The sequence below is a fragment of the Heterocephalus glaber genome, unplaced genomic scaffold (assembly GCF_053883595.1).
Source record: "Heterocephalus glaber isolate CG9 unplaced genomic scaffold, H.glaber_assembly_v1.0 deba00001226, whole genome shotgun sequence".
Lineage (NCBI taxonomy): Eukaryota > Metazoa > Chordata > Mammalia > Rodentia > Bathyergidae > Heterocephalus > Heterocephalus glaber.
Window position 1 is genome coordinate 833921 of NW_028258219.1, and position 26964 is coordinate 860884.

The window sequence follows — 26964 nt, forward strand, 5'->3', positions numbered from 1 at the left end:
TGATGCTTCACAATCTGCCCAGCATGGCCTTTTCTCGAAGGTCCCTCCCTTGTCCTGAACCCTGGCAGAGGAAGCCTTGCTCTGTGGGCCACATGCCGCCGTTTGGATGCTGCATCCTCCTGCACTCCAGGCCTGGCTCCGGGCTACACCCACCAGAACTGGATGATCTCCTGGGGCAGCCTGCACCCACACAGTGGGCCCTCATGCAGGGCAGCTGGCCACAACCAGGGACCAAAGTAGCAGGAGGGTCCTCTCCCCGCTCAGCCCTGCACTGTCCCTGCTGGTTCTCTCTGCACCTGGGGGAGAAGGTTGAGCCTATCCCTGTACCCCTACAGAGCACCCAGGGTGGCTCTGCACCTCCAAGATGAGAGGTTGGTGTGAACCCCAAGGGTCCCTCCAGCCACGATCACGGATGGCGCCCTCATGGGAGGATCCCCAGCCCCTGCAGAGGACGACACTGAGGAGCCTTGGGGCAGAAGAGAGGGTGGATACACGTGGACACAGTGTGGGCCCAAAGTGTCCCCCTGTATGACTTTATGGAATTGGGCTTGCAAGTGACCCCCCATGAGGGGAAGGGCTGCAGTCCTGTGTCTCGCCCTGCCTGGAGCCCAGGACACTGGAGGTGTAGTCTGGAGACACTGCTGTAGGGGACAGAGCCCCGAAGGACCCGGCCCAAGTTGTAAGCAGAGGCCCCTCTGCTTTATGATCATGCCCTGCAATGAGCCAATGAGGCCAAAGACCCACAGGCCTGGAGGATGTGGGGTGGTGCCCTGGGCTGGGCTACAGATGACACCTACCACCTGCCCTGGGGTGAGGTGCCAGAGGATCAGGTTCTCCAGGAGGTCCCTTTTCCTCCCAGGCCTTAGTTTTTCCTCTGTGACTCAGTGCCCCAAAGAGGGAGTGGGCACTAGTTTGTATTGCAGCACAGCTATCCTGGACAAGCCGAAGCCCTGCAGTGGACCGACTAGCCACACAGAGCAGGGATGGCTTTGGGGGCTGCTCCCCCAAACTGATGCACCCCCCAGAACCTTGAGGCTCTGGAGAAACTGAGGTCTGGCCTGGGCAAGGATGCCTTTCAGGTGCAGCAGCCTCGGCCCTCTGCAGTCCTGTTTCCCCTGTGCAACAGGGTTCACTACTGGTCTCCGGAGCTCCCATCTCTCCTGCTCCATCCCCAGGCGGACCCTGCTTCTGCAGGCTGTGCTGACTCGCCCCCCACCCCCACCAGGGTCCCTGGCTTTGGGGAGTGAGCCAGCTGCAAAGAGATGTCTTCTTGTGCTGCTCTGCCTGGGGACACGTGCAGCCCACACCTGCTCCCGCCTGGGCACAATTGGCCTTTGAGAAGACAGGAAGCTGCTCTAGAAGCCGAGTCAGTGGTGGGGTCGACAGAGGCCAGTGTGCTGCCTGGGTGGAGGTCGTGGAGGCAGAGGACCCAGGTCGGGGCTGGAGGTGGCTGCAACAGCCCTAGGCATCTGCGAGGCCAGTTCCTGTTTATGTGAGTGCTCATCCTTGACCCTTCTCCATCCTGGGGCCCCTGTGAGGTTCGCAGGTCTCACGCATACTGTGGCATCCTGCTAGTGACCTCTGTGTGGGTGGGTGGAGGCTCTGTGGCTGGCAGTGGCTGGTGGGGTGCTGGCTGAGGGCTGACAGCTGTGTGCTGCACAGAGGGCACCCCCCTCTTGACACAGAGCACAGGCCTCCCCACCTCTCTGTGTTGGGCTGCACATACTCCTTCACTGCCTCTCCAGCCTCAGTGCAGAGGGGACAGGCCCCTGGCAGGTCCAACCCATGACCAGTGCAGGGGCTGACTGGGGAGGGAGCAAGCTCAGGGTTGGGGCTGCTCCTGGAAGGCAGCTACACTCCTGGCTGGCTCCCTGTGGAGGTTTCTTGGGTGCCCCTCAGGCTAGGGCCTTACAGGTGGGGATGTGGGGTGAGGTGTCCCAGCAGGGTGCTGATCATAGGGATCCTGTCCCCTGCAGGACCTGTCCTGTGGGCGAGGAAACAATGTCCTACAGAGGTTTAGGAAGTAGGGCCCTTACCCAGGACCGCTGCCCGCCTGTCCACCCCTCAGCTCACCCCGGCCCCTCCTCTCCGGACTGAAATGGGTCACAGGGCTCCCCAGGGTGGTCTCCCCTCCCTACCCCGCTCCCCTCTGCTGGGGGTCAGGGCTGGGATGGGGTCAGGACCCCTCCGGCCCCTTGGAGCCCCCGCACTGTGCAGGCTCACAGGGGGCCCATGGGGGCAGCTGGCAGTGAGGGGCCCCTGTGCTGTGGACGCTCTGGTGCCTTCTGGGCTCCAGTGTGGGGTGTTTGTGTGGTGCTGCACGTCTGTGTGTCTGTACTGTGGCTTCCCTGGGGTTGTGTCTCCTGTGAAGGGACCCTGAGCCCCACCTTGTCCAAAGCTCTGGGCCCCGACTGTCCTCTGCAGACACAGGCTGACAGGGTCTGGGCATCGCACAGCAGGAGGGAGGAGGGGCAGGGTCCAGGGCGGGACCCTTCCAGGCGGGCACAGGGAGGGCACGAGTGCAGGGTGACCCCTGCCCGCACAGCATGGGCTCTCCGCGTGTCCCCGCGAGGACCGTGCTTTTCCGGCGCGAGAGGACCGGCCTGACCTACCGCGTGCCGGCGCTGCTGTGCATACCGCCTCGGCCCACGCTGCTGGCCTTCGCGGAGCAACGGCAGAGCCCCGACGACGCCCACGCGCACCGCCTGGTGCTGCGGCGAGGCGCGCTGGCCGCGGGCGGCGTGCGGGTGAGTGGCGGCGGACGCAGCGGGGCTGGCTAGTGCCCGGGACGCCTGCAGCAGCCCCTCTCTCCCACAGTGGGGCGCCCTGCGCGTGCTAGCAACGGCCGCCCTGGAGGAGCACCGCTCCATGAACCCCTGTCCCGTGACTGACGCGGGCTCGGGCACAGTCTTCCTCTTCTTCATCGCGGTGCTGGGCCACACGCCCGAGGCCGTGCAGATCGCCACGGGCAGGAACGCGGCTCGCCTCTGCTGCGTGACCAGCCACGACGCGGGCCTCACCTGGGGCGGCGCGCGGGACCTCACGGAAGAGACCCTGGGTGCCCAGGCGCAGGGTAGGCGGGGCCGGGAGGGGCCAGGGGAGGTGCAGGGTAGGAGGGTGCAGGGGTGGGCGGGGCCTGGGCTGTCAGGGATCTCCAGGGCTTTTGGAAGATACTGGCCGTGGGGGACCTCCAGTCTGCTTCTCATCCCCAACCTCCTGCCAAAGGTGACCCCACACCACGTCCCAGGGCTGCCTGGGAGGGAGGACTGATTGCATTGGTCTCCCGCCTCTGCTACCTGGGGCTCTCAAGTCACTGTCCTCTTTTGGGGCTTGTCTCTGCGGAAGAGAGTAGCGAACCCAGAGTTTTCGTACCCCAGACCTGATGGCCTTCCTGTCTCCTTTACCGCTTCCTTTTCCCTCTTGCCTTTTCTTCACTTGGCCCGGAGGGCCTAGCCCAGGGCCTTGGGAGCCCAGCTTTTCCACATCTGTGTTGCCCCGTCCCCAGTCCAGGAGCTGACTGGCCATCGCTGTCCACAACTGCTCTGACCTCTGCTTGTGGGCTCTGGCTATCCAGTCCCAGATGTGGGCACCACACCAGGGTGTGGACAGGACCCAGGCAGGATGCAAGGCTGACCCAGGGATCCACAGTCCATGTGCACCTACCTGCCCTCGGGCATTGCTTGTGGCCACTCACCTGATTTGGTGCCATACACCAAGGGCCTGGCCCAGGCTGGGGCTGCGGGCTCGGTAGTGTGTGCTTGCCTAGCACATTTGAGGCCCTGGTTTCCATCCCCAGCACCGAGACAAAAATCACACCCAGCCATGTGGGCTCCAGGACCCCCCTGGACAGCCCTGCAAGGCTTGTCAGGCCCAGGAGACTTGGGTCACACATGGAACCCCAGTCAGTGGCCCTGGCCAGACTTCTTGCCCCTCATGCATATGTGGCCCAGGTGGCCCCTCCAAGGGTTCCAGCAGCTCCTCACTGCACCCCTCCTCTCCATAGACTGGGCCACCTTTGCTGTGGGCCCTGGCCACGGGATCCAGCTGCCCTCAGGTCGGCTGCTGGTGCCTGCCTACACTTACCGTGTGGACCGCCGGGAATGCTTTGGCAAGATCTGCCGGACCAGCCCCCACTCCTTTGCCATCTACAGTGATGACCAGGGCCGCACCTGGCACTGTGGGGGCCTGGTGCCCAACCTGCGTTCAGGCGAGTGCCAGCTGGCTGCCGTGGGTGGGAGCTTCCTCTACTGCAATGCCCGGAGTCCCCTGGGCAGCCGTGTGCAGTCACTTAGCGCTGATGAGGGCACCTCCTTCTTGCCTGCGGAGCTTGTGCCCACCCTGGCAGAGACTGCCCGGGGCTGCCAGGGCAGCATCGTAGGTTTTCCAGCTCCCACCCCTAGCAGGGAGGAGGAGCCAAACCCTCCTCATCTGTGTCCTGGAGTCCAGGATCCCCTCAGTGGGCCCTTCTGCCACCCACAGCCCTGGGAGAACAGCCAGGAGCAGCCTGGCCCGGAGCCTGGGCTTGGTGGGGATGGGGAGGCCTACACCCCAATGCTCCCCTTGCCCTCTGTGGCCCCAGCACAGAGCCCCACATGGCTGCTGTATTCTCACCCAGTGGGGCACAGAGCTCGGCTCCGCATGGGCATCTACCTGAGCCGGTCCCCCCTGGACCCCCACAGTTGGACGGAGCCCTGGGTGATCTATGAAGGCCCCAGTGGCTACTCTGACCTGGCAACCCTTGGGTCTGGGCCTGGGGCAGCCCTGGCCTTTGCCTGTCTATTCGAGAGTGGGGTCAGGGCCTCCTACGAAGATATCTCCTTCTGCATGTTCTCTTTGCGAGAGGTCCTGGAGAATGTGTCAGGGGGCCCTGAGATGCTCCATCGTTCGGGCAAGCCCTGGGAACACTGCCGGCCCTCCTGACAGGCCCTCTGCACGCACCCAAGGCCAAAGGGGTTGACTAGAGAGAGGGGAGGAGTAGGAGGCCACATGGCCCCCAGATGGACAGAGCCCTGTGCCAGCTTCTCCACGGGTCACAGAGGTGACCTAGACCTAGGTGCAGGACCTGCTGCTCTAAGATGCTCAGGATGGACCGCTCGTCAGGAAGGTGGGGAGGTTTGGGCCTGGGGCCCTGGCCAAGTGGCTACCACAGTTCCATGGCTGCACCTCATGAGCCTGGGGTCTCCCCTCGGCCGTGGCTGGTTTTCTCGTAACATTTGATCTCTGGCTACTTTTTGGCATATGAATGACAAATAAAGGGATTGCATCTATCTCCGAGTGAACATTTCTTTCCACGTCCAAGCTCGGGGAGGGTCCAGCGGTTGAGTGTGCTTCTCTGGCGCCTGCCCCTCACCCCTCACCCTAACCGCACTCCATTCCCCAAAGCTTGGGGCAGCTGGCAGAGGTGAGGATGGAGGAGGGAAGAACGTGCGGCCTCCATCCATTGCCTCCTTGGTGCCAGCCTTCTCCATGTGCGATTGGCTGATGGGCAAGGTCTGCACAGCTTTTGAACTTCCACCTGGGGGGCAGTGGGGTCCAGGGCCCTGAAAGAGAGCTGCCTCATCCTGCCCGGATGCCCCTCCCCCATCCTGTGGGGACATGAGGAGCTGGACCTGAAGACAGTGTCCCCTTCCCCACCCTGGAAGGGTGTGGGGCTCGGCTGTGGGGCTGTTCCTTCTCCTTTTAAAGTCCTAATTTCTGATTATAAAATAATATGTATATGATCGTTGTAGAAAACTTAGCAAGTGTGGAAAGCTATAAGGAAAAAGTTAAAATGGTCCCCAGGGACCCTTCTTCCCTACAGCTCCCCTTAGGCTTCAGGATGTCCCTACATCCCGATGTTGATCTGGCTCGGGTGCGCCTTGTGGGTCACACATACCCGCAATCATTTCTTCACAAATCCCTTCCAGGTGACCTTTGTCCAGCTATGACCACGTGTGACAGCTCCTTTGGGTCTTTTGGTCACTCACCTCCCTAAGCTGCCTCTCTAAGGGGCAGGGATCCCCAAGGGAACAGAAGGGCTTCCTTCTCTGGTCCCCTTCATGCTCAGACTCTGTCCTGCAGAGAGGGGTGCTAGTGTGAGGACCGCATATGGTTTAGATCTACAAAGTCCCCCAAAACTATCGTGCTCAGAGGTGGGGATTTTGGAAGGCAGTTGCATTCTGGGGTGCTATACTCAGCAGTGGGGTCATTCACTAATGAGTTCATAGCTGAAGGCACTCTTAGGAGGTGGCCTGGTTGGAGGGGGTCACTGGGGCCTGATATGGAAGGGAGCGTCTTCCTCCCTGGCTCCCCTCTCCTGTCTGCTTCCCGGCCACCACGATGTGCAGCTGTCATCCACTATGCCCCTCTCTTTTCAGTCTATGTGCTGCCGAAGCGAGCACCGCTATGCCCCTCTGCCATGCTGTCCTTCCTTGGAACTGGATGCCTATGGGCTCTAACAAACGGTCCAAAATAAACCTCTCCACTAAGCTGCAAGTGTTCTGTATTGTGTCTCAGGGATGACAAAGTGACTAAGACAGCTCCTCCAGGCACGGGTGGGGTGAAGAGGCTGGACCCGGTGTTTCAGCGCCCCGAGCATTTCCACCATCACCAGGGCCTTGGCCCCTCCAAGGAGAGCCATTTTTCTGGACCCATATCTTAATCCATCCAGGATGCGCCAACACAGCTCCACAACCAAACGGCTTTTGTTGTTTGTTTGCTTTGAGTAAGCTTCTGGGCCATGGTACATAGATGCGATGTCTAATAGTCAGCCTAACAGGCCTGAAGACATCCCCCTCCTGATCCCAGAACCTGTGAGCTGTGTCTGCAGGCAAAGGCACTCCCAGATGGGGTGAAGCTAAGGATCTAGAGACAAGGAGACCATGCCAGGTATGTGGGTGTTTCTGATACAGGATATGGGGTCTTCTGGCAATAGAGCAACAGAAATGAGACCACGCCAAATATTCAAGCACACGTGGGTCAAGATAAAACTTTATGGGGGTTGGAGGGGCTCGGCCAGTGGGAGTCACATGGATCAAGAGAGCAGCCAAGCTCCTCACAGAGCAGAGAGAGCAGAGTGCATTTGCAGATCTGCTGGTGTGGGCAGGCATCCAAGAGTTTCCAGTGGCCAGGGGGATGGTTCTGAAGGATGCTGCTTCTGTGACCCCTGGTGGTCACAGCCAACTTGCCCTAGGATTTGCTGTTGAATTTTCATCGTCCTGTGCGGAACACTTGGCTTTGTGGTTTGGTCCAGGTCTAGGATGTGCTGGAGGGCATCAGGGGCTCTGGCTGGTACAGCTGCTGAAGAAGCAAGTCTGGGCAGAAAAGGCAGAGAGAAAGGAAGAGGCACAGAGCAGGGCCCCTGACAGAGGCCAGGTTAACCCTGTGCTGTGCTCCTGGACTGATATGTCTGTGTGCAGTGCTGTGTGGACTCCGACCCAAGGATGAGATGGCGAGGGACAGATGTGATGAGGACAGACACCAAGCTTTTTGCACTTTTGTCACGATCAGGTGTCTGTCAACCCAGGAGAAGAGTCATGACTCTCAGCAAGAGCACTCAAGAAGCAACCCAGGCAGCTGTCGTCCTCACCCATGCATCAGAGGTGTTGTCCACATAGCACTGGTGAGAAGCTCACCCTATGCTGCGTGACTCCACATTATCCATCGTTAAGTCGACTAAGAGCAAGTGAAGCTCCAGGGCTTATTGGGGTTTCCCAGGAACATTTCCCCCATTTGGTGCAAGTGCTCCGCTTCTGTGGTCTGACCCGGTCTCACAGTGGGCCTGTGCAGAGAGCACAAAGGTTGAGAGGAACACGCCATGCACAGAGGGTGGCTCACCTCAGTGGCGGGGGTTTGTGCCCCGGGCCCTGTCTCGCCCTGGCGGTCCCTACTTGTCTCATGGTGAGGGGCTGGATTAGAAGGTGAGGGGCTGCAGCAGTGGCTGGGGCTGCAGCTAGGAGGTAAAGGGACACTTTTGGGGACTCTGGAGGGAACTGGCCCTGCCCATGCCTCTGTGTGGCCATGGCCCCTGTCAGTCACTGCCCTCCGGAGCTGTGGAGTCAGCCTGTGCTGTCTGAGCCACCAAATGTGGGCCACAGGCTGTCTCAGCAGCCCCCAGATGTGACTCGTGTGAGCAGCGCCCTAACCCTTCTCTGAGCCCTGCTCCAGGGCCCGGCCTGAGGCTCCTCTCCAGTGTCTCTCAGGTGTGTTTCCATCTGGTTCTCTCTGTGCTGCATCCTGCTTGGTTCTCCTGACTTCTTCCAATTCCCCAACTCCTTACAGCATCTGACCAGCTGGCGCTGTGCTCTTACGCTCTTAGCCCTGGCTGCCTCCCCCTTCTCTAAAGGCCCTGTCTCTCTCTCTGCTTGTGCCTTTCTGGCTCTGTGTCTCTGTCTATCTTGGTGTGTTTCTACCTCTGTCTCCTTATTAGGTTTCATGTTCTCCTCAATTTCTGTACGTGGGGAGGGAAAGGGTAGACACACATGGAAGTATTCTCAGGCCTGATGTGGTTGGTAAGTCTCATTCTGTCCGATAGGAACACAGGCTCCTGAGGCAGATCTCATTTCCATTTCCAGGTGTGAGATCAAGGGTCCACAATAAGCTGACATGGTGCCGTTTTTGGGGACCGAAGCCAGCTTTCAGTCATCTGATTGGTTCCCACCGAGGCTCTTTTAAATGACTTCCCTGTGATGTGATTAAAAAACTCACCACATCCAAAAATGCTGTTTGACTAGGACCTGGAGTCTCCTTTTGTCCAAGGCCACCCTTCGATTTACAGTGCTCCAGGCCTTTCCCCGTAGATACACTTCCCTACCCTAGACAGGACTGTCATGTCACCAGGACTCTGTTTTGAAGGTGGTAATGCTGAGAACATGTCTGTTCCCTCAGACAGGGCTCACCCCAGAGCTGTGCCCTGATAACCAAGGTGTGTCCAGTTTCCTCCAGGCTTCCATGGTCCCTATGGTGTCCCTGGCCAGCTCCTGCCTGCAAACTAGCAGCCAGAGTGTTTTCTCAAGCTTTGCCCATACCACACCTATCACATGCTAGGCAAGCACTCCACCATTGAGGTACACTCCATCCCTTTTTAATTTATTTTTAAAGAGGGTTTTACTAAGTTGCCCAGGCTGGTTTCAAACTTGCAATCCTCCTGCCTCAGCCTCCAGAGTAGAGAGAATTACAGGTATGCACCACTATACCTGGTCTGATGGGTGTGTAAAATAATGAGCCACTGTAGAAAATTGTATGGAAGTTCCTCAAAGGGTTATAGAATTACCATAGAATCTATCAATCCCACTTCTGGGCATATACCCAGGAGAATTGAAAGAAATATTTGTACGTGTGTGCCCCTAGCAGCAATAAATTCATCATAGCCGAAACATGGAAGCCACTGCTATGTCCATTGGTGGGTGAATGGACAAACAAATGTGAGATATTCACACAAAGCAGAATCATTTAGCCCTTAAAAATTAGAAAATTCTGACACATGCTACAATATAGATGAGCCTAGAGGACATTATACTCATGAGATAAGCCAGTCACATGAAAAATACCATATGATTCCATTTAAATGAAGTCGTTGGAGTTGTCAGATCCAAAGACACAGGAAGTAGAATGGAAGTGCCAGGGTGCCAGGTTGGGGAGGGGATGGGAGGTAGTGTTTATGGGGACCGAGGTTCAGTTTGGGAAGATGAAAGAATGCTGTAGACAAATGTTTCACAACAGTGTGATTGTACTTAATGTCACTAAACTGTATTCTCACAAATGGTTAAGATTCTAGATTTTATTTTATGTATTTTACCTCAATCTTAAAAATTGGGGAAACCCCCACATAATATACGCTATAGTGTAGACATACCATAGTTTACCCTGCATTTCCCCACTAGGGGTGTTCAGATCATTGCTGGTGTCTCCCATTACAAACCAGGCTGAAGTAACACCCTTGAACACAGGTCCTTGTGATGGGCCTCGATTTCTGTAGGGCAGATTCCAGACCAGGGTGACTGAGCAGAGACCTCTCTAATTTTGTATTAGATAACTCTTCTCATGAATCACACACTCCATGAGTGTGTGAAGGCTGCTTCCTTGCACACCTACCCCCACTGAACACTGCCCTTTCCGTTTGATGTGCATGGTGGCTCGGCAGTGCAGTGCTTGGTGTGGACTCATGAGAAGGTATGAGGATGCCTTGTGGCCAGACAGGTCTCGATCTTTCCTCCATGCCTGCTGATTTCCTTCCTCCTTGCCGAAAATCACAGACCTGCCAGGTTCCACACTAGGGGACGCTATGCTACCACAGTGGGGCAGGTGTCGGGGGAGTCCTCACTGGATCCCATCTGTACAAGTAAAGAAATGACAAAAGAAAAGAAAGCAACCCAGCTGTGCTGAACAGCACCAAGAGCAGAGCTGGGTGGATGTGGACCGGGTCGTGCTGTCATCACTGTCAGGGAGGGGACTGGGAGCTGCCTGGGTCCCTTCAGGGGCCCAGCATAAGCAGCAACCTGTGGTCTTCATGAGGAAGCAGAGCAAATACGTGACCTGAAGCAAGAGTTCCCAAAGGGAGCATCACACCTATTGTGCACATTGTCCAAGCATTTCAGCCCATGGAGCCCTACTCCAGTTTCGGAGAAGCCCAGACGGCCCCACGGCCCACAGCCAGCTCTGGATGGGTCTGGTCTGCAGCTACAATTCCTCAATGCCTGAGGCTGCCTGTGATCTCAGCTGAACAAGCCACAGGGAAAGGACATCTGAGCTCCTCTAGTAAAGCTACGAAACTCCAGGCAAGGGCAAAGCCCAGAATGGGTCACAGTGGTAGACGGCACGGGAGGGCAAGGCGTGCAGACAGCTGACTTCCAGCAGGAGCAGTGGGGAGGGCAAGACTGTAGGACGGGATCTTCAAAGAGGAAAATGACCATGCCCAAAAACATCCTTCAAGGCCAAGGGAAAATGATGACATTTTCACACACTCAGGAGGGCCTGGGTTGTCACGAGCACGTTCTGACCAAGGACGTGTGAAAGGCATTTCTGGAGGGAGGGCCAGTGAAGACAGCCACATGGGTATGATGACAGCCGTGCCTCGGTCTCACTGCACAGATGACTGATTGATGATTGATTGATTTATTTATGGTACTGGGGATCGAACTCAGGTCCTTGCGCTTACGCAGCAGGCGGCGAAACCACTGCGCTAAACCCCCGGCCCCACTGCAAGATTTAAGGGCAAGTAACAAGAAAGAGCACCAGGCAGAGGGGAGGGAATGGAACTGAAATGCTCTGAGATCCTGGTACTGTCTCAGAAAAGGTGAAAATGTCAGTTTATGTCACCAAGGAAGGGACGTGTGAAGTGCTTTCTAGAGCTAGTGCCGAGGGACAGAAGACTGTGACCCCGCACTGCGGAGGGGATGTGTGGGAGCAGAAGGCACAACTCAGAACAGTCAGGGAGTGAGGGGAATGTGCACAGAATGGGAAGGTGAACACAGCAAATATCGAGGCAGCTAATGCAACCCAAACATATCAGAATTACTCCAAACATAAACTGACTCAGTAAAAAGGCAAAAATGTCTATGCTGGGAAAACCCAAAAATACAAAAGTCCACCCCAAACACAACTGTATTCTGCGGCAGCAGATGCAGATGGGCACAAAGACACAGAAAGGCTGGAGGGAAGGGAGGGAGAGGACACACAGTTTCCACCGGTGGCCAAAGGACAGTTTGGAAGGACAGGAGTTAGATTCACAGATAGCTGCAGCAAGCTAAGTTCCCGAGGACCTAATAAGAGTACAGGGCAAAAGTGGACCGACTTACAGGAGAAACAGATTCTCAGTTGTGGCAGAAAATTTACAACTCAAGTCCCTCTGTAACTGATAGAGGAAGTAGACAGCAAGAAAGTCAGTTACAAAAGAAGGTTCTGCCTGCGTGGGACGCAAGCTCACTGATGTGGGTGGGTAGGATTCTGCATGTAGCTGTCGCTGCCCTAACACCTTTTCCATCCAGCAAAGTCTGAGCACTGATGTTATGTGGGCCATGCAGCCACGTCTCTGTGAGTTTCAAAGGACCGAGAATTGCAGTGAAACTGAACTAGAAATAAGAATAAAATAAAAGAGAATCAAGCATCTCCATGTGTTTGGAAATAAAGAAATACAATTCTAAATACTTGTGGTTCAGAGAAGAAGCCATAGTGGAGATTAGAAAATATTTTGAGGTTAATTATGGAAATGCTATACAAAAATTGTAGCATGAAATCAAAGCCAGGCTTAGATGAAAATATATAGCCTTAAAATGTATATATTGGAGAAAAAAGGGGGCAACCCACTTTCCAGTGCCCCTTCTGTCTCTCTTAGACAGAAGCTATCTTTCTCTCAATAAATTTTTCCTACTCTTAAAAAAAAAAGAAGACTGGTAATCTTTGATCTCAGGAAGTTGTAAGAAAGACAGCAAGTTAAATCCAAAGAGTGTAGAAGGAAGAGAATAATGAAATTCGAACAAAACAATGACACTGGGAAAATCATAGAGGAAATAAAGCCCAAAGCTGGTTTCTTAAAAGACTAATAAAATTGGGCCGGGGATTTAGCTCAGTGATTCCACTGCTTGCCTCGCAAGCTCAAGATCCTGAGTTCGATCCCTGGTACCAAACCAAACAAAAGAATAATAAAATTGGTAAGTACTTCGATGAGGCTGCTCATGAAAACACACATATACGTACACGTACATGCACACACACACACACACAGACACACACACACACACACCCTGGGCAAAACAGGGCTTGGCAGTGCACGCCTGTAGTCTCAGCACTCTAAGGGGCTGAGACAGGAGGGTTGGAAGCCTGAACCCAGCCAGGACAACTCAGTGACTCAGTGAGACCCTGTTTTAGAATAAAAACAAAGAGGGGAGAGATGCAGCTCAGTGCAAAGGCCTTGGGTTCCATCCCCAGTACCAAAACCAAAAACAAAACCCCAGTTTCAGGAATGTGAAAGCATGTACTAAAGGTCATACAGATAGCCAAAGATTTCAAAAAGTCATCATGAGTATTTTTATGTCAATAGATGAGAATTTAGATGAAATGGACAATTCTTAGAAAATATAACTTATTAACACTGACACAATATTAAATAGAAAAACTAAGAATCTTAAAGAAATTGAATCCATGATTTAAAATCTGAAAATCTCAGGTCTAGATGGCTTCTCCAGTGAACTCTGTCCAGCACTGTCGGCCCAAATCCCACACCATGCTTCGCGAGGACAGCAGCGTGCCCTTGCCCTTTACAGGCTCCTGGTACCTTTGGTCCCCTTCTTCCTATGTCTTGGGGAAGTGCACATCCCTCCCCTGGGAGGAGAGGACACTAGAGAGCTGGGGAAAAAGGGCCTGGTCCCTGGAGGAAAATGACGAGAAAAGTTCACATACATGGTACTTTTAAGAGAGTGAGAAGACAAACCAGACTGAGAGAAAATATTTGGAAAATCTGTGTCTGATAAAGGACTAGCATCCAAAATACTCCGAGAGCTAAAAAAAAAGCCAAAAACCTCAACAATGAGTACATAAGCAATTGATTAAGAAATGGATTCAGTTTGGGCCAGGGGTTTAGCTCAGTGGTTTTGCCACCTGCTGCGCAAGCACAAGGACCCAATCCCTGGTGCCAAAAAAAAAAAAAAAAAAAAAAAAAGAAATAGACACAAGCTCCAAACAGACTTCACCAACGAGGATGCACAGATGGCCAGTGCACGCATGGGCATCGTGTGTCATTGGGGAAAAGCTCGTTGGAACAGAGACCAGGCCTGGACCACACCAGGCACCTGGGGCTGCTGGAGGGTGGGGTGCAGATAGGTGCATTGGTAGGCAGTGGGAGCTTCTTAGAAATTAACTCATTTTGACCATAAAACTTGGCAGTTGTGTTCCTCAGATTTACCCAATGAATTGAAAACATAAATCCACATGAGACTTGCACATGACATTTATAGCAGCTTTATTCATAATTGATAACAAGTGGAAGCAACCAAGTTGTCCATCAGAAGCCAAGTATAAACTGGTGCGACTGGACAGTGGAATATTAGGCAACCTTAAAAGGGACTGTCAAGCCATAAAAAGACTGGGAGGAAATTTAAGTGTATATTACTAAGAGAAAGAAGCCATCTGAAAAACATGATTCCAACCGCATGACATTCTGGAAAAGGCAAGGATCAGGCCTCAGGGGAGGGGAAGGTGAGAGTTTGCAGGGCTGTGGACGTGCTTTGTGCCATATGGTGAGGTCCCTGTCCTCACAGTCCTCCGTGGCTGGCAGCGTGGGCCCCTTAACTGGAGCCAAGCATGCATCTGCAAGTGTGTCTGGGGCAGGGATGAGGGATGTCTGTTTCCTTTTCAGCAAGCCCAAAACTATTTTAAAAAATAAAGTCTGTTAGTTGAAAGTACCACTATGAAAGCTCTACAAGTAAGAAAAGAGGAAGTGGATGACAGTATTTGACAGGTGAGCAGCCATGGGGCCTGGGATGCGGGCACGCTGCCCTGGTACCAAGCTGCCCAACGGGAGGCTGTGGCTGTGCCCGGGAACCCATGTGGTCATTCAGCAGATGACCGAGTCCACAGCGAGGGTCCATTGGGTCCACTCATGGATGGCCACCCCTCCTTGCACCCAGTCCAGGGGCAGCCTCAGGGACCCCACTTGACCTCCAACCTGACTCTTCATCTTGTAACCCTGAAATTCTGTTCCTGGTAAATACGAATACCCCATCCCCTCTCCAGCTCCAGGCACCACCATTCTGCTCTTGATATGACTTTGACTACGGTGCTTTGTGGGTCTTGCAGAAGCAAATTGCAATGTACTTTTGTGACTGGCTTAGTTCACTCTGCATCCTGTCCTCAGGGGTAATCTGTGCTGTAGCAGGATCCTCCCTTTTCAGGGCTGACCAGTATTCCTCTGGTCATGTGAGTGGACCACATGTGTTTGTCTCTTCACCCGCTGACAGGCACTGGGGCTGTTGTGAGTAAAGCTGTGAATGCAGGAGCACACTTTCATTCCTTCCCATGGTTGAACAATATTCCATGCACATGACGACAGTTTATTTTTGGACTTAAATTGAGATAAGAATCAAAGAATCAGACAAGAATCAGAAGCAATCACAGATTTGCGACAAGGTGGCGGGTGGAGCGATGTCACACCTGTGCAGCTCCCTGCATCCACCCCTTTGGGCCAGCTTTCCTGAGGAGCCCCACGGTGAGTAGGTGGTTGGGTTGGGGTCAAAGGACACAAGGAAAAGGTCAGGACCATCTGCAAGAGAAACAGTGAGGCCGGCCAGGGTTGGGGTGAAAGCCATGGCTGCACAGCCTGCATCGCCCCCTGCAGGACACCGCAATCCCGACCTCTGCAGAGACTGAGGGTGGGGGGTGGGGGGCCCCTACCCTGGGCAGAGGCCCCCAGCCCCTCCCCAGAGGCCCTGGGAGCCTGGGGTGAGACTGCTTCTGTTCAGGATACTTCGCCACCCTCAGACCCACGGGCCGAGATCTGGCCACACCCGGCCCTCCTGCAGCCACCGTCCCTGCTGGAGTGAGGCACCCAGCGTGGCGAGGGACAGTGTGGGAAGATACGGCCGTGAGCAAGCGCCCGGGCAGGGTGAGGGGACGGAAAAAATGAGTGCGAGGAGCGGCTGCTTTCCGGGAAGTCGGACGCGAAGTGCTGACTGGCCCGCGCCGCTTTCTCCGTTCTTATCTGAGCCGCTGCCACCAGCCGGTAGCCTGGCCCGACGAGAGCGAGAGCGGCGGTGGCTGCGCGACCACTTCCTTCCCCCCGCCTTGCCTTTCTGTTGAGTATCGATTTGAACTCATGTTCTTTTAAACACAAAGCATGTTAAGCAATTACATTTTTTTGTGGTTCTGGGAATCGAGCCTAGGGCCTTCTCACTGAAGTGCATCCCCAACCTGGTTTTTTGTTTGTTTGTTTGTTTGTTTGTTTTTTAACTATGCCTCGAGACAAGTCACTAAGTTGCCCAGGCTGGGTTCAGATTTTCCATCTCCCATCTCGGGCTCCCAGAGAGCTACAATTGTAGCCGTTTACCACCATGCCTGCCCAGCAGTTTTGGCTCTTTTTTGATGCTCAGATAACCCTGTCTTTTGGACACGACCAACTTGTGTTTCTGTCCTGGGATGCGGAGCTGCCCCTGACACATCCCCTGCCCAGGTCCAGAGCAGCCCGGTTCCACTGCCAGGCGAGGTGCTCCGCGAGGCAGGGCCCCAGCTGATGGGGACTTGGGGGCCAGCTCCGGGTGACCCTGCCCTGGAAAGCCCAGTGCAGTGAGCCTCTGTGTGCCCTGTCACTTCACAGTGCCGCCAGTGACACCAGGGATGTGCTTCTGCCAGACAGACGTGGCCAAGGGAAGTGCTTTGCTCCCCGGCTTGGGCTGGCTGTCCCCCACAGCCTTGGTAACAGCTCTTGTCTGGTCCAGACTTCTGCTAGTCTGCAGGAGAAGTTCTAATTTATATTTTCCTTACTTGTACCATGAACAGCTAAGTTATATAGACATTAACAGGCAGTCAGAGAGGGACCAGGCCCTCAGCGGAGTCAGTGCAGAAGAGGAGTCGCATCCAAATTGTGGCTGGAGATGAATTGGAAGAGAGCCAGTCCTGCAAGCCTCCCTAGAAAAGACAGCAGCTTCAGATCAAACTGTAATCAGCACCAGGGAGCCACCTGGTCCAGGGAGCCCAGATAAGGCATCAGATGCATAGTGTGAGACCAGAACAGCCTGACCCATATTCCCATCCTTTCCCTGGAATGTCATTGTTCTTTCTCCATTAGAAGTTATAGAGGGCCAGGGGTTTAGCTCAGTGGTTCCGCCGCCTGCCTTGCAAGTGCAAGGTCCTGAGTTCGATCCCCGGTACCAAAAAAAAAAGGAAGAAGTTATAGATAAACTGAAGTTAGTGTTGCCCACCATATACCCTTGCTATGTGCTTTGCTTCCCTATTGAACAAATATTAGCTAAGCTCCTATTCTTGTAATCCTATAAGTTGATTGTATTCGACCCATAGTTAGTCAGGTTATGATTTTGTGTACAAATTACCCCTGGACAAAGTCTCAGTGACAGCTCACTTTCAGGAGCCCTCCTGTCTCTCAGACGCTTTCTCTCAATAAACCTTTCCTGCCCTTAACCTCCTTTGTCCTCATCCATTTTTCAGGTACCCAGAGATATGAACTTGGCACATTTGACATCTAACAGGTTGGGAGTCATTTCCCTGTGACATTATGAGTAAACTGGATGTCCTTCCACTGCTTAGGGACATCCACGTACACATGTGTGCACACAGATAAGGATGCAGCATCCATGCACACATGTATTCACAGATATATGAACAACATGCATTCATATGTGCACACACATAAGCATGTGAGCAACATGTGTGGAAACACATAGGTATATATATGCAACATTGTGCACATGCAAGGCATGTATGCAACACCCATGCACATTGGTATTATGCAACATGCACACACATGTATAGACATACTACAGTTCCAAGCCAGGCTTGGTGGTGTAGGGCTTTAGTCCCAGCATTCTGGGAGCTGAGGCAGGAGGATCAGAAGTTAGAGCTCAGCCTGGGTAACTTAGTGAGATTCTGTCTCAAAATAAAAGATAAAAAAGGGTTGATGAGGTAGCTCTGGGAAGGCTCTGGGTACTGCAAACAAACAAGCAAGTTATAGTTCCAGAAATGTGAGTTTATTGGGATGATGTTGAACCTATAGTGAGCAGGAAGAAATGTCTTCAACACAGAGACATTTGTGTGAGTCCCCATTTGTCCTGGGTTGGTCTTTCCTGTGTCGGATGGCTCTCCAGCAGTCCCGCACATTTGTCCAGCTGTCCCATCTCACCCAGGGCTGCTGAGGCAGGGTATCCTGACTGAGCCCAGGGCAGCCTTTGTTTCGGGACCCTGGGTTGACCAGGTTCTTGGCACTGGGTTTCTGCTTAGCTTTCTGGGGTCGCCCTCCTGAGCCCCTACTGTCTGAGAGCTTGGGCTTTGCTCCCTGTGCCACCTTGGTGAGCGCCCACAGGACCTTGGCCTCTTTGTCTGTCTGGGGTGTGCTGACCCCACTTTGCTCAGGGAGCTCAGAGTAGGGGGACAGTTGTAGCAGGGGTGCCTGCCTGGCACTGTTGATGGCAGCCAAGACCTGGTGAGGTGGTGGGCTTGGAGCATGTGTGCCCATCGAGGGGAAGCTCTGCAGAGGCCACAGTCCCTCTGGCCTGGAGGCCTGGAGCCGCCCACTCACCTGTGGTGATGGCTCACGCCAGGCACACCCTGTCCACAGGACTCCTAGGTGGGGGCAGAGCCCAGCAGGAGGGATATAGGCATATGCTTGGGGATGCTTGGGGACACATGTGGACACGCATGCTGGCTGAGGATGCCTGGGGCTGGGAAGGTGATCGGATTATGCGGCTCACAGCTGACTTAGCTAACTCCCCAGTTCATCCTTTGGCTCAGCAGCTCTCCTCTGCCAGGGCCTTCCACTGTACCTTCCTGCCTTGAAACTGGCTGACCCCATGGTCAAACCTTTAGCCTCTCTTCAAGTTATGGATATTGGCTATTTTGTCCCAGCGATGAAGAAAGTGACTAGGACAGGCTACCGCCCTAGTTCAGCAAGGTTTCCCACACCTGAGGTTGTGTGAGGGCAGAGATGAGGCCCTCGGGGATACGCCTGCCTCGGGCCACCGCCCATGCCTCCCTGAGCCTCAGATGAGCCCTGCTGCATGGTCTGCAGGCATAGGACAGGACTCGGAAGGCTTTCATCATGGTTTAATTATAACTCCGCAGAACCAAAGGGAAAGGGCTCCTGGCCCCACTGTGCAATTTTGCTCACCCTGGATGGGAGCCCGCCCAGGCCTCTTTAACACTGAATGGGGACAACCTGTGCCGCCCCAGCCCTGCCTGGAACCTCCCTTCCCCACAGCTGGGTGGGGCCCTGTCCTGCACCCTAGCCTGGGTGAGCAGGGCTGGGGCGAGCTGTGTCCTTGGGGACAGCTTCGAGGCTGCCTGTTCCCCACATGCCTTGGTTTCCCTCTGGAGAGAAATCTGAGGAGTTTCCCACTGCAGCCAGAAGTTCTTCCTTCTTTCGTGGAAACTTCTCCGGGCCTGGGTGGGCACAAGGATCCCCGGCCCCTCCCATGCTCTTGGCCCAGCAAGGTCACCTTGTGGGCACCCGCAGGCACTGCACTTGGCTTTTGGTGGCATCCCCTTGTGGTGGGCAGCTCCCAGCCAGAGTTCCCAGAGTCCACCGGGACAGCACCTGAGCCCCTGGCAGTGCGCAACCACGGCACTCAGAAGCACAGGCCCAGCCAGCTCTGGCCCGACCAGGATACACCCATGGCTATGCCCACCCCCATGCCAGGGAGAGGGATGCGGCTGCTTCAGCTGGTGGTGAGCACGGGGAGGCTTGTCCTGGATGGGGCTGGCGCAGGAGCAGGGCTGTCACTGCCTAGCACCCTGCTTGGCCGACATCTGACTGCCCTGCCCTGTGCTCTCCGCGGAGGGCCTGTGGGACGTGGGCTTCCGAGGAAGACCGTCAGAGGGGCCAGGAGCAGTGTCCGTCCTGCTGTCTTGGAGGCCGGAGGGCCTGGAGGCCACCCGCAGAGGTCCTGAGGCCTGGAGACAAGGCGCCTAGCCCTTCAGGGAAGACGATGGTGGCATACTCTGTGTGCACACAGGGGGCAGGGCATTCTGGGGCCTTCTCTCGGCCCTGGAAGTCCAGAACCCCATAGTCCATGGTGACGGTGGGCACTGCTGAGGGGCCTTCCTTCTTTAGGGAGAGAGGAGGGTTGTTGGTGCAGAGCCCCAGCAGTGGCCAGCGCCCCCTGCCCCAAACCCTGTCCCCTTTCTAAGAGCAGCTGCCGAACCCGGGCCTGATGGCTGTCCCCTCACTGTCCCTCTCTGTGTGGCTAGGGGCACAGCCACTCCTCTCTGCCTCAGTTTCCCCCTCTAAACAGTCCTACAGTTTGGCAGACTTAGGATTCCAAACTGTGTTTTCCTGTTCCCTACTGCCCAGCACAGGGTTAGTGACCTCGTGGCACTCAGGCAATAGGCCTTGGGGCAGTGGGAGGGGGCCCACCAACACTGCTCTGGGGGCCTGGGAGGGTGTGGGTGGGAGCTGCCAGTGTGGGGGTGGATGCCTTGGCAGGGGCCGGACTTACCCGGGGTTGCTCCTTGCTCCTAGCTCCTTCGGCCTCTGCAGAGAAGCACATTTGGAATCAAGTGGCTGATGCCAACCCTCCTCTGGGGAGTAGGGTCTTAGCCTGGGTCCCCATCTGGGTGGGGCAGCGGAGGGCTTCATTGGCTGGTCCTGGGGTTTTCAGGTCTGGAGGGGGTGGGTCTTGGGAGGGACACCATGTCTTCCTCAGATCACAAGCTTCCAAAGGAGCAATGGGAGCCTCAGGTGGGCCACCATCGCCTCACCTGTGCCTGCTGCAGGGACGCAAGCCCCGTGCCCTAGGCACATGGCACATGGCAACCTCGTGTGTGTGCGTCTGGAGTGCGGTGATACAGTCTCTCATGGGGGTCAGAGTGTGTGTGGGGTGTGCTGGAACAGGCCCTGATGGGGATAAGAGACTATATGGGGTTTGGTGACACAAGCCTTCATGGTGGGCAAGTATTTGTGTGCAATGTGTAGTGACACAGGCCCTCACGGTGGCCAGGGTGTGTGTGTGTGTGAGGGGTGGTAACACAGGCGCTCATGGTAGTCAGCTACGTGGCTTTATAAGAGGAAATGTCGGGCGTTGGGCAGGAAGCAGAGGCCATCAAGGGCAAGACATGACCTGGGGTCTGAGGCCTAGGGGAGGTGGCATATCTGTGACAAACTTACCTGGCACAGCCCTGGAGCATACGGCAGCCAGGACCCAGGCCAGCAGCAGCAGCACAGGGATGCCCACTAGAACACTCATGGCCCCAACAACCAGGCCTTGAAGGTGGCCCACCGGCCTGGGCGAGGGGCTGGGGTGCACTGTGGGGGGCTCCAGGATTCTCTCTGGGGACCCCAAAGACAGGAGTCAGGGACTGTGGTGAGGGACTCTGCAGTGTGTCTCCACACTCAGGGGCACCCGCCTTGTCTTCAAGGCTCAAGGGTTGTCCCCGCTGGGCCTGTGGTGACTGGCCCCTGTCTTGCAGCTGGGAAGAGGGCCAGGCACATTACGCACAGAGGTGCCTGCCCCTCTGCTGTAGGCCCAGCCCTCCCCCCATCATCTGGGCTGGGGGCTTCCCAGGCGAGGGGCCCTGCCCCACCTGTCACCATGAGCTCTGCCCGGCAGCTCTCTCTGATCTCCGCCTTGGGCCGAAGTGAGATGGCCCCACACAGGTAGATGCCGCTGTCATTGCGCTGCACGGAGAGGACACTCATCTGGAAGCTTTGCCCATCGGGGAGCTGGGCCACCTGGAAGCGTGGGTCCAGGTTGCTCTCCCTGGGGAAGGCAGCCAGCTTGTCGGTCTGGTTACTGGGGCTTAGCCGGTACCAGTTTAGCACGAAGTGCTCTGATGAGTTGGAGAAACTGCAGGTGAAGGTGGCATTGGCACCCTCGGGCACTGAGAGCTGCGCTGGGGAGAAGGAAGGGCTGCAGGACCTGTTGGGCGGGTCTGAGAGGAACGGCAGAAGAGTGCTGTGAGAAGGCGCTGGCAGCCAGGCAGGCCCTGGGCCTCTCCTGCACGCTGCCAGGATGGGGCGGTCACCCCACGGAAGCCCCTTTCTTTGACTTTGTTGATGGTTCCAGCCCTGACCTGGGGCCAATGTTGTCCTGAGGATCTTAGCCCCCTTCCCCGTTGACCCCAGATTGCTGCCCCCAGGCAGGCTATGCATCTCCTGGGCAGGCACAGGTCCTGTGCGGTTCTCACGTGGCCTGGCCTGGTGCTGTCTGCCCTCGGGGGAATGATCACCAGGAAGCAGGCTGGGTAGGTGGGGCAGTGGGGCCCTCAGCAGGACCGGGGAGACTCACATGGGCAGTGCAGCCCTGGGGGCAGCATAAGGCCTGGGTCTTCCAGTAGGACCTTGGACTGGCGGTCACAGCACGAGGCACAGAGGCCAGCCGGGCCACTGCTCCACGGGGGACAGAAAGGAGCCCATGGCCCTGCCTCTCAGGACCACAGCAACCAGGGCTCTGCTGGGGCACTGGGCTCCCAGCAGCGGCTCAGGCCCAGCCCCCTGATGCACGAGTGCTCACAGACATCCTGCATTTGCACACGGCCTCCATGCTAAGAACCCCCAGCAGAGGTTCCCCGTCCTGGCAACACAGAGATGGATGTCAGGGCCCAGGGTCTGGAGTAGGTGGCCTCGAGACCTGCTGCACTGGGCTTTGCCCCGCAGTGAACACCTCCATGGGGTCAGCACTCTGACAGCCGCACCCAAGGTCTCCCTTGTCACACAGGAGACAGGCTGTTTCCCACCCCACTGAGTGGCCGTATAGCAGCAGTCCTCCTGCTCCTCAGCAGCATCCATCCTAGCATGCCATGCATGGCTGTGGCCACGGCTGTCATTTGTGTCCCTTTCTGTCTGCCCCTCGTGTCCACTCTACACCTCCCTCCTTCCTTCCCTTGCTGTTTGGCTTGGCTCCAACCTGGGTGACAGTATTGGCTGGGCCTGGCTTCCCACACAGTGACAGGAGAAGGCTGTGGTTGCCATGGCTACGGGTCCTCTTCCAGGGACAGTGGGACCTCTGGGGGCAGCGCGAGAGCTGGCCTCACAGTGGCGCATGGCTGTCTGAGACCAGCGCCTGTGTTCAGGAAGGAAGTGGCTATTTGGAAGGATCTGTCCATGGTGGGGCTGGGTATGGGAGATGCCAGGTGGCAGGTGGGCTACACTCACCCAGCTTAGTGCTCCTCTCTCCTGCTGCCTGCCTGTGATGGACAGACAGGGACCAGAGAGCCAGCGCGGGGGTTGTGCCCTCTAGCAAGTCCCTTCTGCATTGAAGCAACACAGACACCACAGGCCACAGCAGGCCTTGCCTCCGCCTGAACTGTCCCACCACACACATGCTGTCCAGCAGGTCAGACTGGGGATTTCCCTTGTTGGTGCCAGTAGGCCTCTTCTTCACATAATTCAAGAAATAGAAGTTCTTTTATTGAAGACCTCCAGTAGGCCAGCGTAGTGATACATGCCCACGATCCCAGCTACTCATGAGGCTGAGGCAGGAGAATCTCAAGTGCAAGGCCTCTTGTAGAGTGCTTCCTAGCATGTCTGAGGCCTCAAGTTCTACTCCTAGCAGGACACGAAGGGGCCGAGTCTACCTATGTGTGGCAGCACAACCTGTAACCCCAGCACTCGGAAGGCAGAGGCAGGAGAATCGGTAGGAGTTGGGGCCAGCCTGGTCTACATAGTGAGTTTAAGGCCAGCCTGCACTACAAAGTGAGACCCTGTCTCAAAAAAGGCCAAAAAAGGCCAAGTCAGAGCGGCCAGCCACAGTGCATGTTGGGGCCTTGGGATATAAGGGTGCCTGGATGCTTGGGTGCCACCCTGTTTGGACCCTTCCCGTGGCTGCCAACCCCATCTCATGTCCTGCAAGGCCTGGAGGGAACCTGAGCCCCAGGCCGAGTTCCCAGGCCCGGCTGCTAGACCAGAGGTAGAAGGGTGAGGGGCATGGGCTGGGGTGTCCCTTATCCTCATGGAGGATGGTCCCTCAAGGGGCTCAGAGGCCAGGGCTCCTGAACCAGGGCCCCACTGTCCGCAGAATCCACTGGGGACTCTCAGAGCTGTGCCTGCCCCCCTGGAGGTCATACCCTGGGCCGCAGCAGACTCGGTGCCTCTGGATCTATTCTGTGGCCGCCTTGGCTCTGGGCCTGACACCCCCAGCAGAGGCCCCTCGAAGGCTGCATCAGGGTGGCAACATCCTGTGGTCCCCTCCTCTGGGGCCCCTCAGAAAGCAGGGTCCCCTCCCAAGCCATCGCAGTGACCCCCAGTCTGGACGTACCCCTCTGGCCCCCAAATCCACTGCCAGGTCTGGGTCCAACGTCAGGACCTCCAAACATCCCCACACCCTGAGCACCAGATAACTGCAGAGGCCCTGGGGTCAGGCCGGGGTCCACCCCTGGGAGCCACGTTCTCTCCTTCACAGGCTCTGCCCTCCAGGCGGGCTCTGGCTGGCGCTCAGTGTGTAGCCCTGGGGCCAGTCTTCACCCTGTCTCTCCGTGGTTCTGGCCCTTGCCCCCAGGTCACAGTTTGGTGGCCTCCTCTGCCCCTGGGCTTCCCATTGTCCCCCTACATGGGGCCTTCTCTTGTGGGTCTAGGCCCAGCCCAGTCCTTCCCACTCACTTTTCTGCTTGGATCACTCTGTCTTTCAGCCGGTGGGCCTCAAACCAGGACCCTGGCACCAGGGACCTCCTGGGAGCCCTTGGGTTGAGTGACTAGGCATCGCCTTGCCCCCTGGCTGCTGGCTGAGGGTGGGGCTAGAACACAGTACCCCATCACCTGTGCCAGGCCTCCTGCCCAGGGAGCCCAGCATGGGGACTGGAGGGGACACTGGCCTCCTGCCAGCCCTAGCCTGCCAGCCCCAGCCCAGCCTTCCCAGAGCTCCCTCTGAGGCCAACCATGGTTTAACGCTTTTCCACGGTTCAGCATTGGACTCTTAACTGCCCAAGTCATGTGCTAAGAGTATCTGGAAGTGGGCCCTTCCTTGGACTCCCAGCTTCTAGAATTTGAGTGGAACAAACTTTTACTCTTTACATAGACCCGGTATGTTCCGTTACAGCAACAGAAATGGACATAGTCAGGGATCTCCTCCAGGAAGCCTCCTGGCTTCTCAGCAGGTCACGAGTCCCCAGGAAGGTAACATTCAGAAGTGACCACCGCCTGGTTCCTGGGGAAAGTGGAGTCTAGGCTGTTTCTGTGCCAGTCTGTGGCTTTCCCTGGGAGCCATGGAAGGGGCTGACAAGAGGACATTGTGTCCCAGGCCAAGAAGGGGCAAGCTCAGAGGTGACTTCACAGATGACATGTGTCACAGTGGCCACTGCACATCTTATTTTAGCAGGACCATCTAGGGGTGCTAAAAGCATTACCAGGTGGGCTCTTGGGGTCCCTGGTGACTGGACAGGTCCCTTACTCATCACCCCGTGCCCAGAGGAGCAGCCTAGCGGGAGGATCAACCTGAGAGGTGCTTAGTCAGTAAGGGGCTTGTCCAGTCACTAGGTACCCCGAGGTCTGGCTCTCTTTTGGGAAGGGGGCACAGGTACATGCATGGCCACACACACACATGCACGCACACACACGGATGAGGGTGAGGTCGGGGAGATGCTGTTGCCAGCCAAGAACCCCAAGGTGGCCTGGGCCACACCGAGGACAGCCTGACCACAGACCTCCAGGCTCAGAGTCCCAAGGTGCCACCTTCAGGGCTTTGTCACAGCAGCTGCTAACAAAGGCCCAGGTGCCACAATGCCAGAGGCCCAAAGCTATGCAGGGAGATTCATTCTGAACACATGCCCAGGTCTCACTTCCTACCATTCCAAGCTGCTGGGTTTGGGGCATCTCACGAAATACACACGAAAATGGGCGCTGCCCACAGGGAAGACCAAGATGAATACACTAAGCAAATTAGGCAGGAAGACTGCAGGAACAAGAGGATCCCTGTAGCCAGGGTGCTGGGTTGGGGACAGGACAAGCAGGACATTGCTTTGCCAAGGGTCCCACTGCCATGTGAACTCCACGCGCACAGCAGGAGCTAGGCTGTCCTCCCAAGGCCCCCATGGACCCCAGGACCACTGACTCCAGTCTGTGTCCTCCACAGGGTCCTGAGAGTGACCCCGGCTTTCCTTAGAGTATCAGCATGGAGGGTCAAGAAGGTCCCGGGAGGAGGCACGAAGGTCATGTGGGGCATGAAAGGGCTGAGTCAGGGAGGGGCCAGCAGCAGTGAGGGCCGGGGCCTGGACACATGAGGACACTTGGATGGGTGGGCCTCACCCGGTCTAGGTCCTTGCAGCAGTGGCCACCCTTACATGCCCTGCTAGGCTCAGAGAGAACCTGGGCCCTCAGCTGCGTTCCCAGGCCAGGCTGGTGGCCCAGAGCAGAAGGACAAGGGGCACAGACAGGAGGGGTCTCTTCTCTTCCAAGTGGGTGATCTTGCCAGGGGCTCAGAGGCTAGGCCTGAACTGAGGCCCTGCTGCCCCAGAGCCTCCTGTGGACACCCAGAAACGTGCCTGGCCCCCTGGAGGCCATACCCTGGGCCACCTTTGTTGCAGCCAACAGCAGCTGCCAGTCCTGCCAAGAGTCTGCCCCCATTCCAGGAAATCAGCGCAGACAGGGCATACCCAGGCCCAGGGACAGTGAAGCCGGGCTTCACAGAGAGGGCTGTGAAACCCAGGACTAGCCTAGGGGGAGAGAGCTCCTGCCTGCCCGACAGCAAGGAGGGGCCCAGTCAGAGCCCAGAGAGGGCCCCTGGCTGCCAAAGCCACCCAGGATGGTCTGCGGTGCTGGGGACGGGTCCCCACTGACAGGGACGAGGGCCCCGACTTGCCCCAGCCTGGCCACGCCACGCGCCCACCTACCTAAGAGCCATCCCGGCCTCCAGCCCAGCTGCAGCACCGCCCAGGTGAGCGGCCAGGGCACCTGAGAGACCCGCATGCCCGAGTGCCAGCCCGCACCTCCCGTCGGCTCAGGCAGCGGAAAGGAAACTGCCCCAGGTCGGGCCGGAGGGAGGGGACCTGCGCTGGGCCCTCACCCCCTCTTCCTCCACCTCCACAGGGGCGGGGAGAGCTGCGGGAGGAGTCGGGGGAGGAGAGAGGACTCCGGAAGGGTGGGAGGGGACAGCGGCAGGGCAGAGAGATGCAGCAGGCCGGCGAGGCAGCTGCCGCCCCGCCCCGCCCCGCGTGGGTCTTCCCGCTGTCACCCTGCTGGGGCAGTTTCTGTCCATTTTCTTCCCTGTGGTTTGTGGTTTCCTCCCGCTCCCCCGGAGCTGCCGTCTGCGTCCCCTCGCTCCCCTCCTCCTGCTCGGGAAGGGTGCTCCCTGGGGGCTCTGGGCTGCAGGAAGGAGCTGGACCTTCCTGTCCTCCCAGCCT

At 56.6% G+C, this 26964-nt stretch overlaps 2 protein-coding genes across 5 annotated transcripts; one reads left to right on the top strand and one right to left on the bottom strand.

The window, feature by feature from the left end:
- Window positions 1–1250: 1250 nt before the first annotated feature.
- Neu4 (neuraminidase 4) lies at window positions 1251–5267 on the top strand. 3 transcript variants are annotated; one of them, XM_004868510.3, is made up of 4 exons: window positions 1251–1492; window positions 2546–2747; window positions 2818–3073; window positions 4004–5267. In XM_004868510.3, the coding sequence occupies exons 1-4, from the start codon at window positions 1263–1265 to the stop codon at window positions 4918–4920; spliced, it is 1605 nt and encodes a 534-aa protein (XP_004868567.2). In that variant the 5' UTR covers window positions 1251–1262; the 3' UTR covers window positions 4921–5267. The 3 variants fall into 3 exon arrangements, with proteins under 3 accessions (XP_004868567.2, XP_021103054.1, XP_087067011.1); XM_021247395.2 differs by lacking the exon at window positions 2546–2747 and having other exon boundaries at window positions 1382–1492; XM_087210885.1 differs by lacking the exon at window positions 1251–1492 and having other exon boundaries at window positions 2412–2747.
- An 8649-nt stretch (window positions 5268–13916) lies between these two features.
- Window positions 13917–26656, bottom strand: Pdcd1 (programmed cell death 1). 2 transcript variants are annotated; one of them, XM_004868514.4, is made up of 5 exons: window positions 26455–26656; window positions 21217–21564; window positions 20801–20962; window positions 20133–20167; window positions 13917–19738 (listed from the first exon to the last, which is right to left on the bottom strand). In XM_004868514.4, exons 1-5 carry the CDS (start codon window positions 26528–26530, stop codon window positions 19508–19510), a joined length of 852 nt encoding a protein of 283 aa, XP_004868571.2. In that variant the 5' UTR covers window positions 26531–26656; the 3' UTR covers window positions 13917–19507. The 2 variants fall into 2 exon arrangements, with proteins under 2 accessions (XP_004868571.2, XP_004868572.1); XM_004868515.4 differs by having other exon boundaries at window positions 13917–19741; window positions 26455–26650.
- Between the last annotated feature and the right edge of the window lie 308 nt (window positions 26657–26964).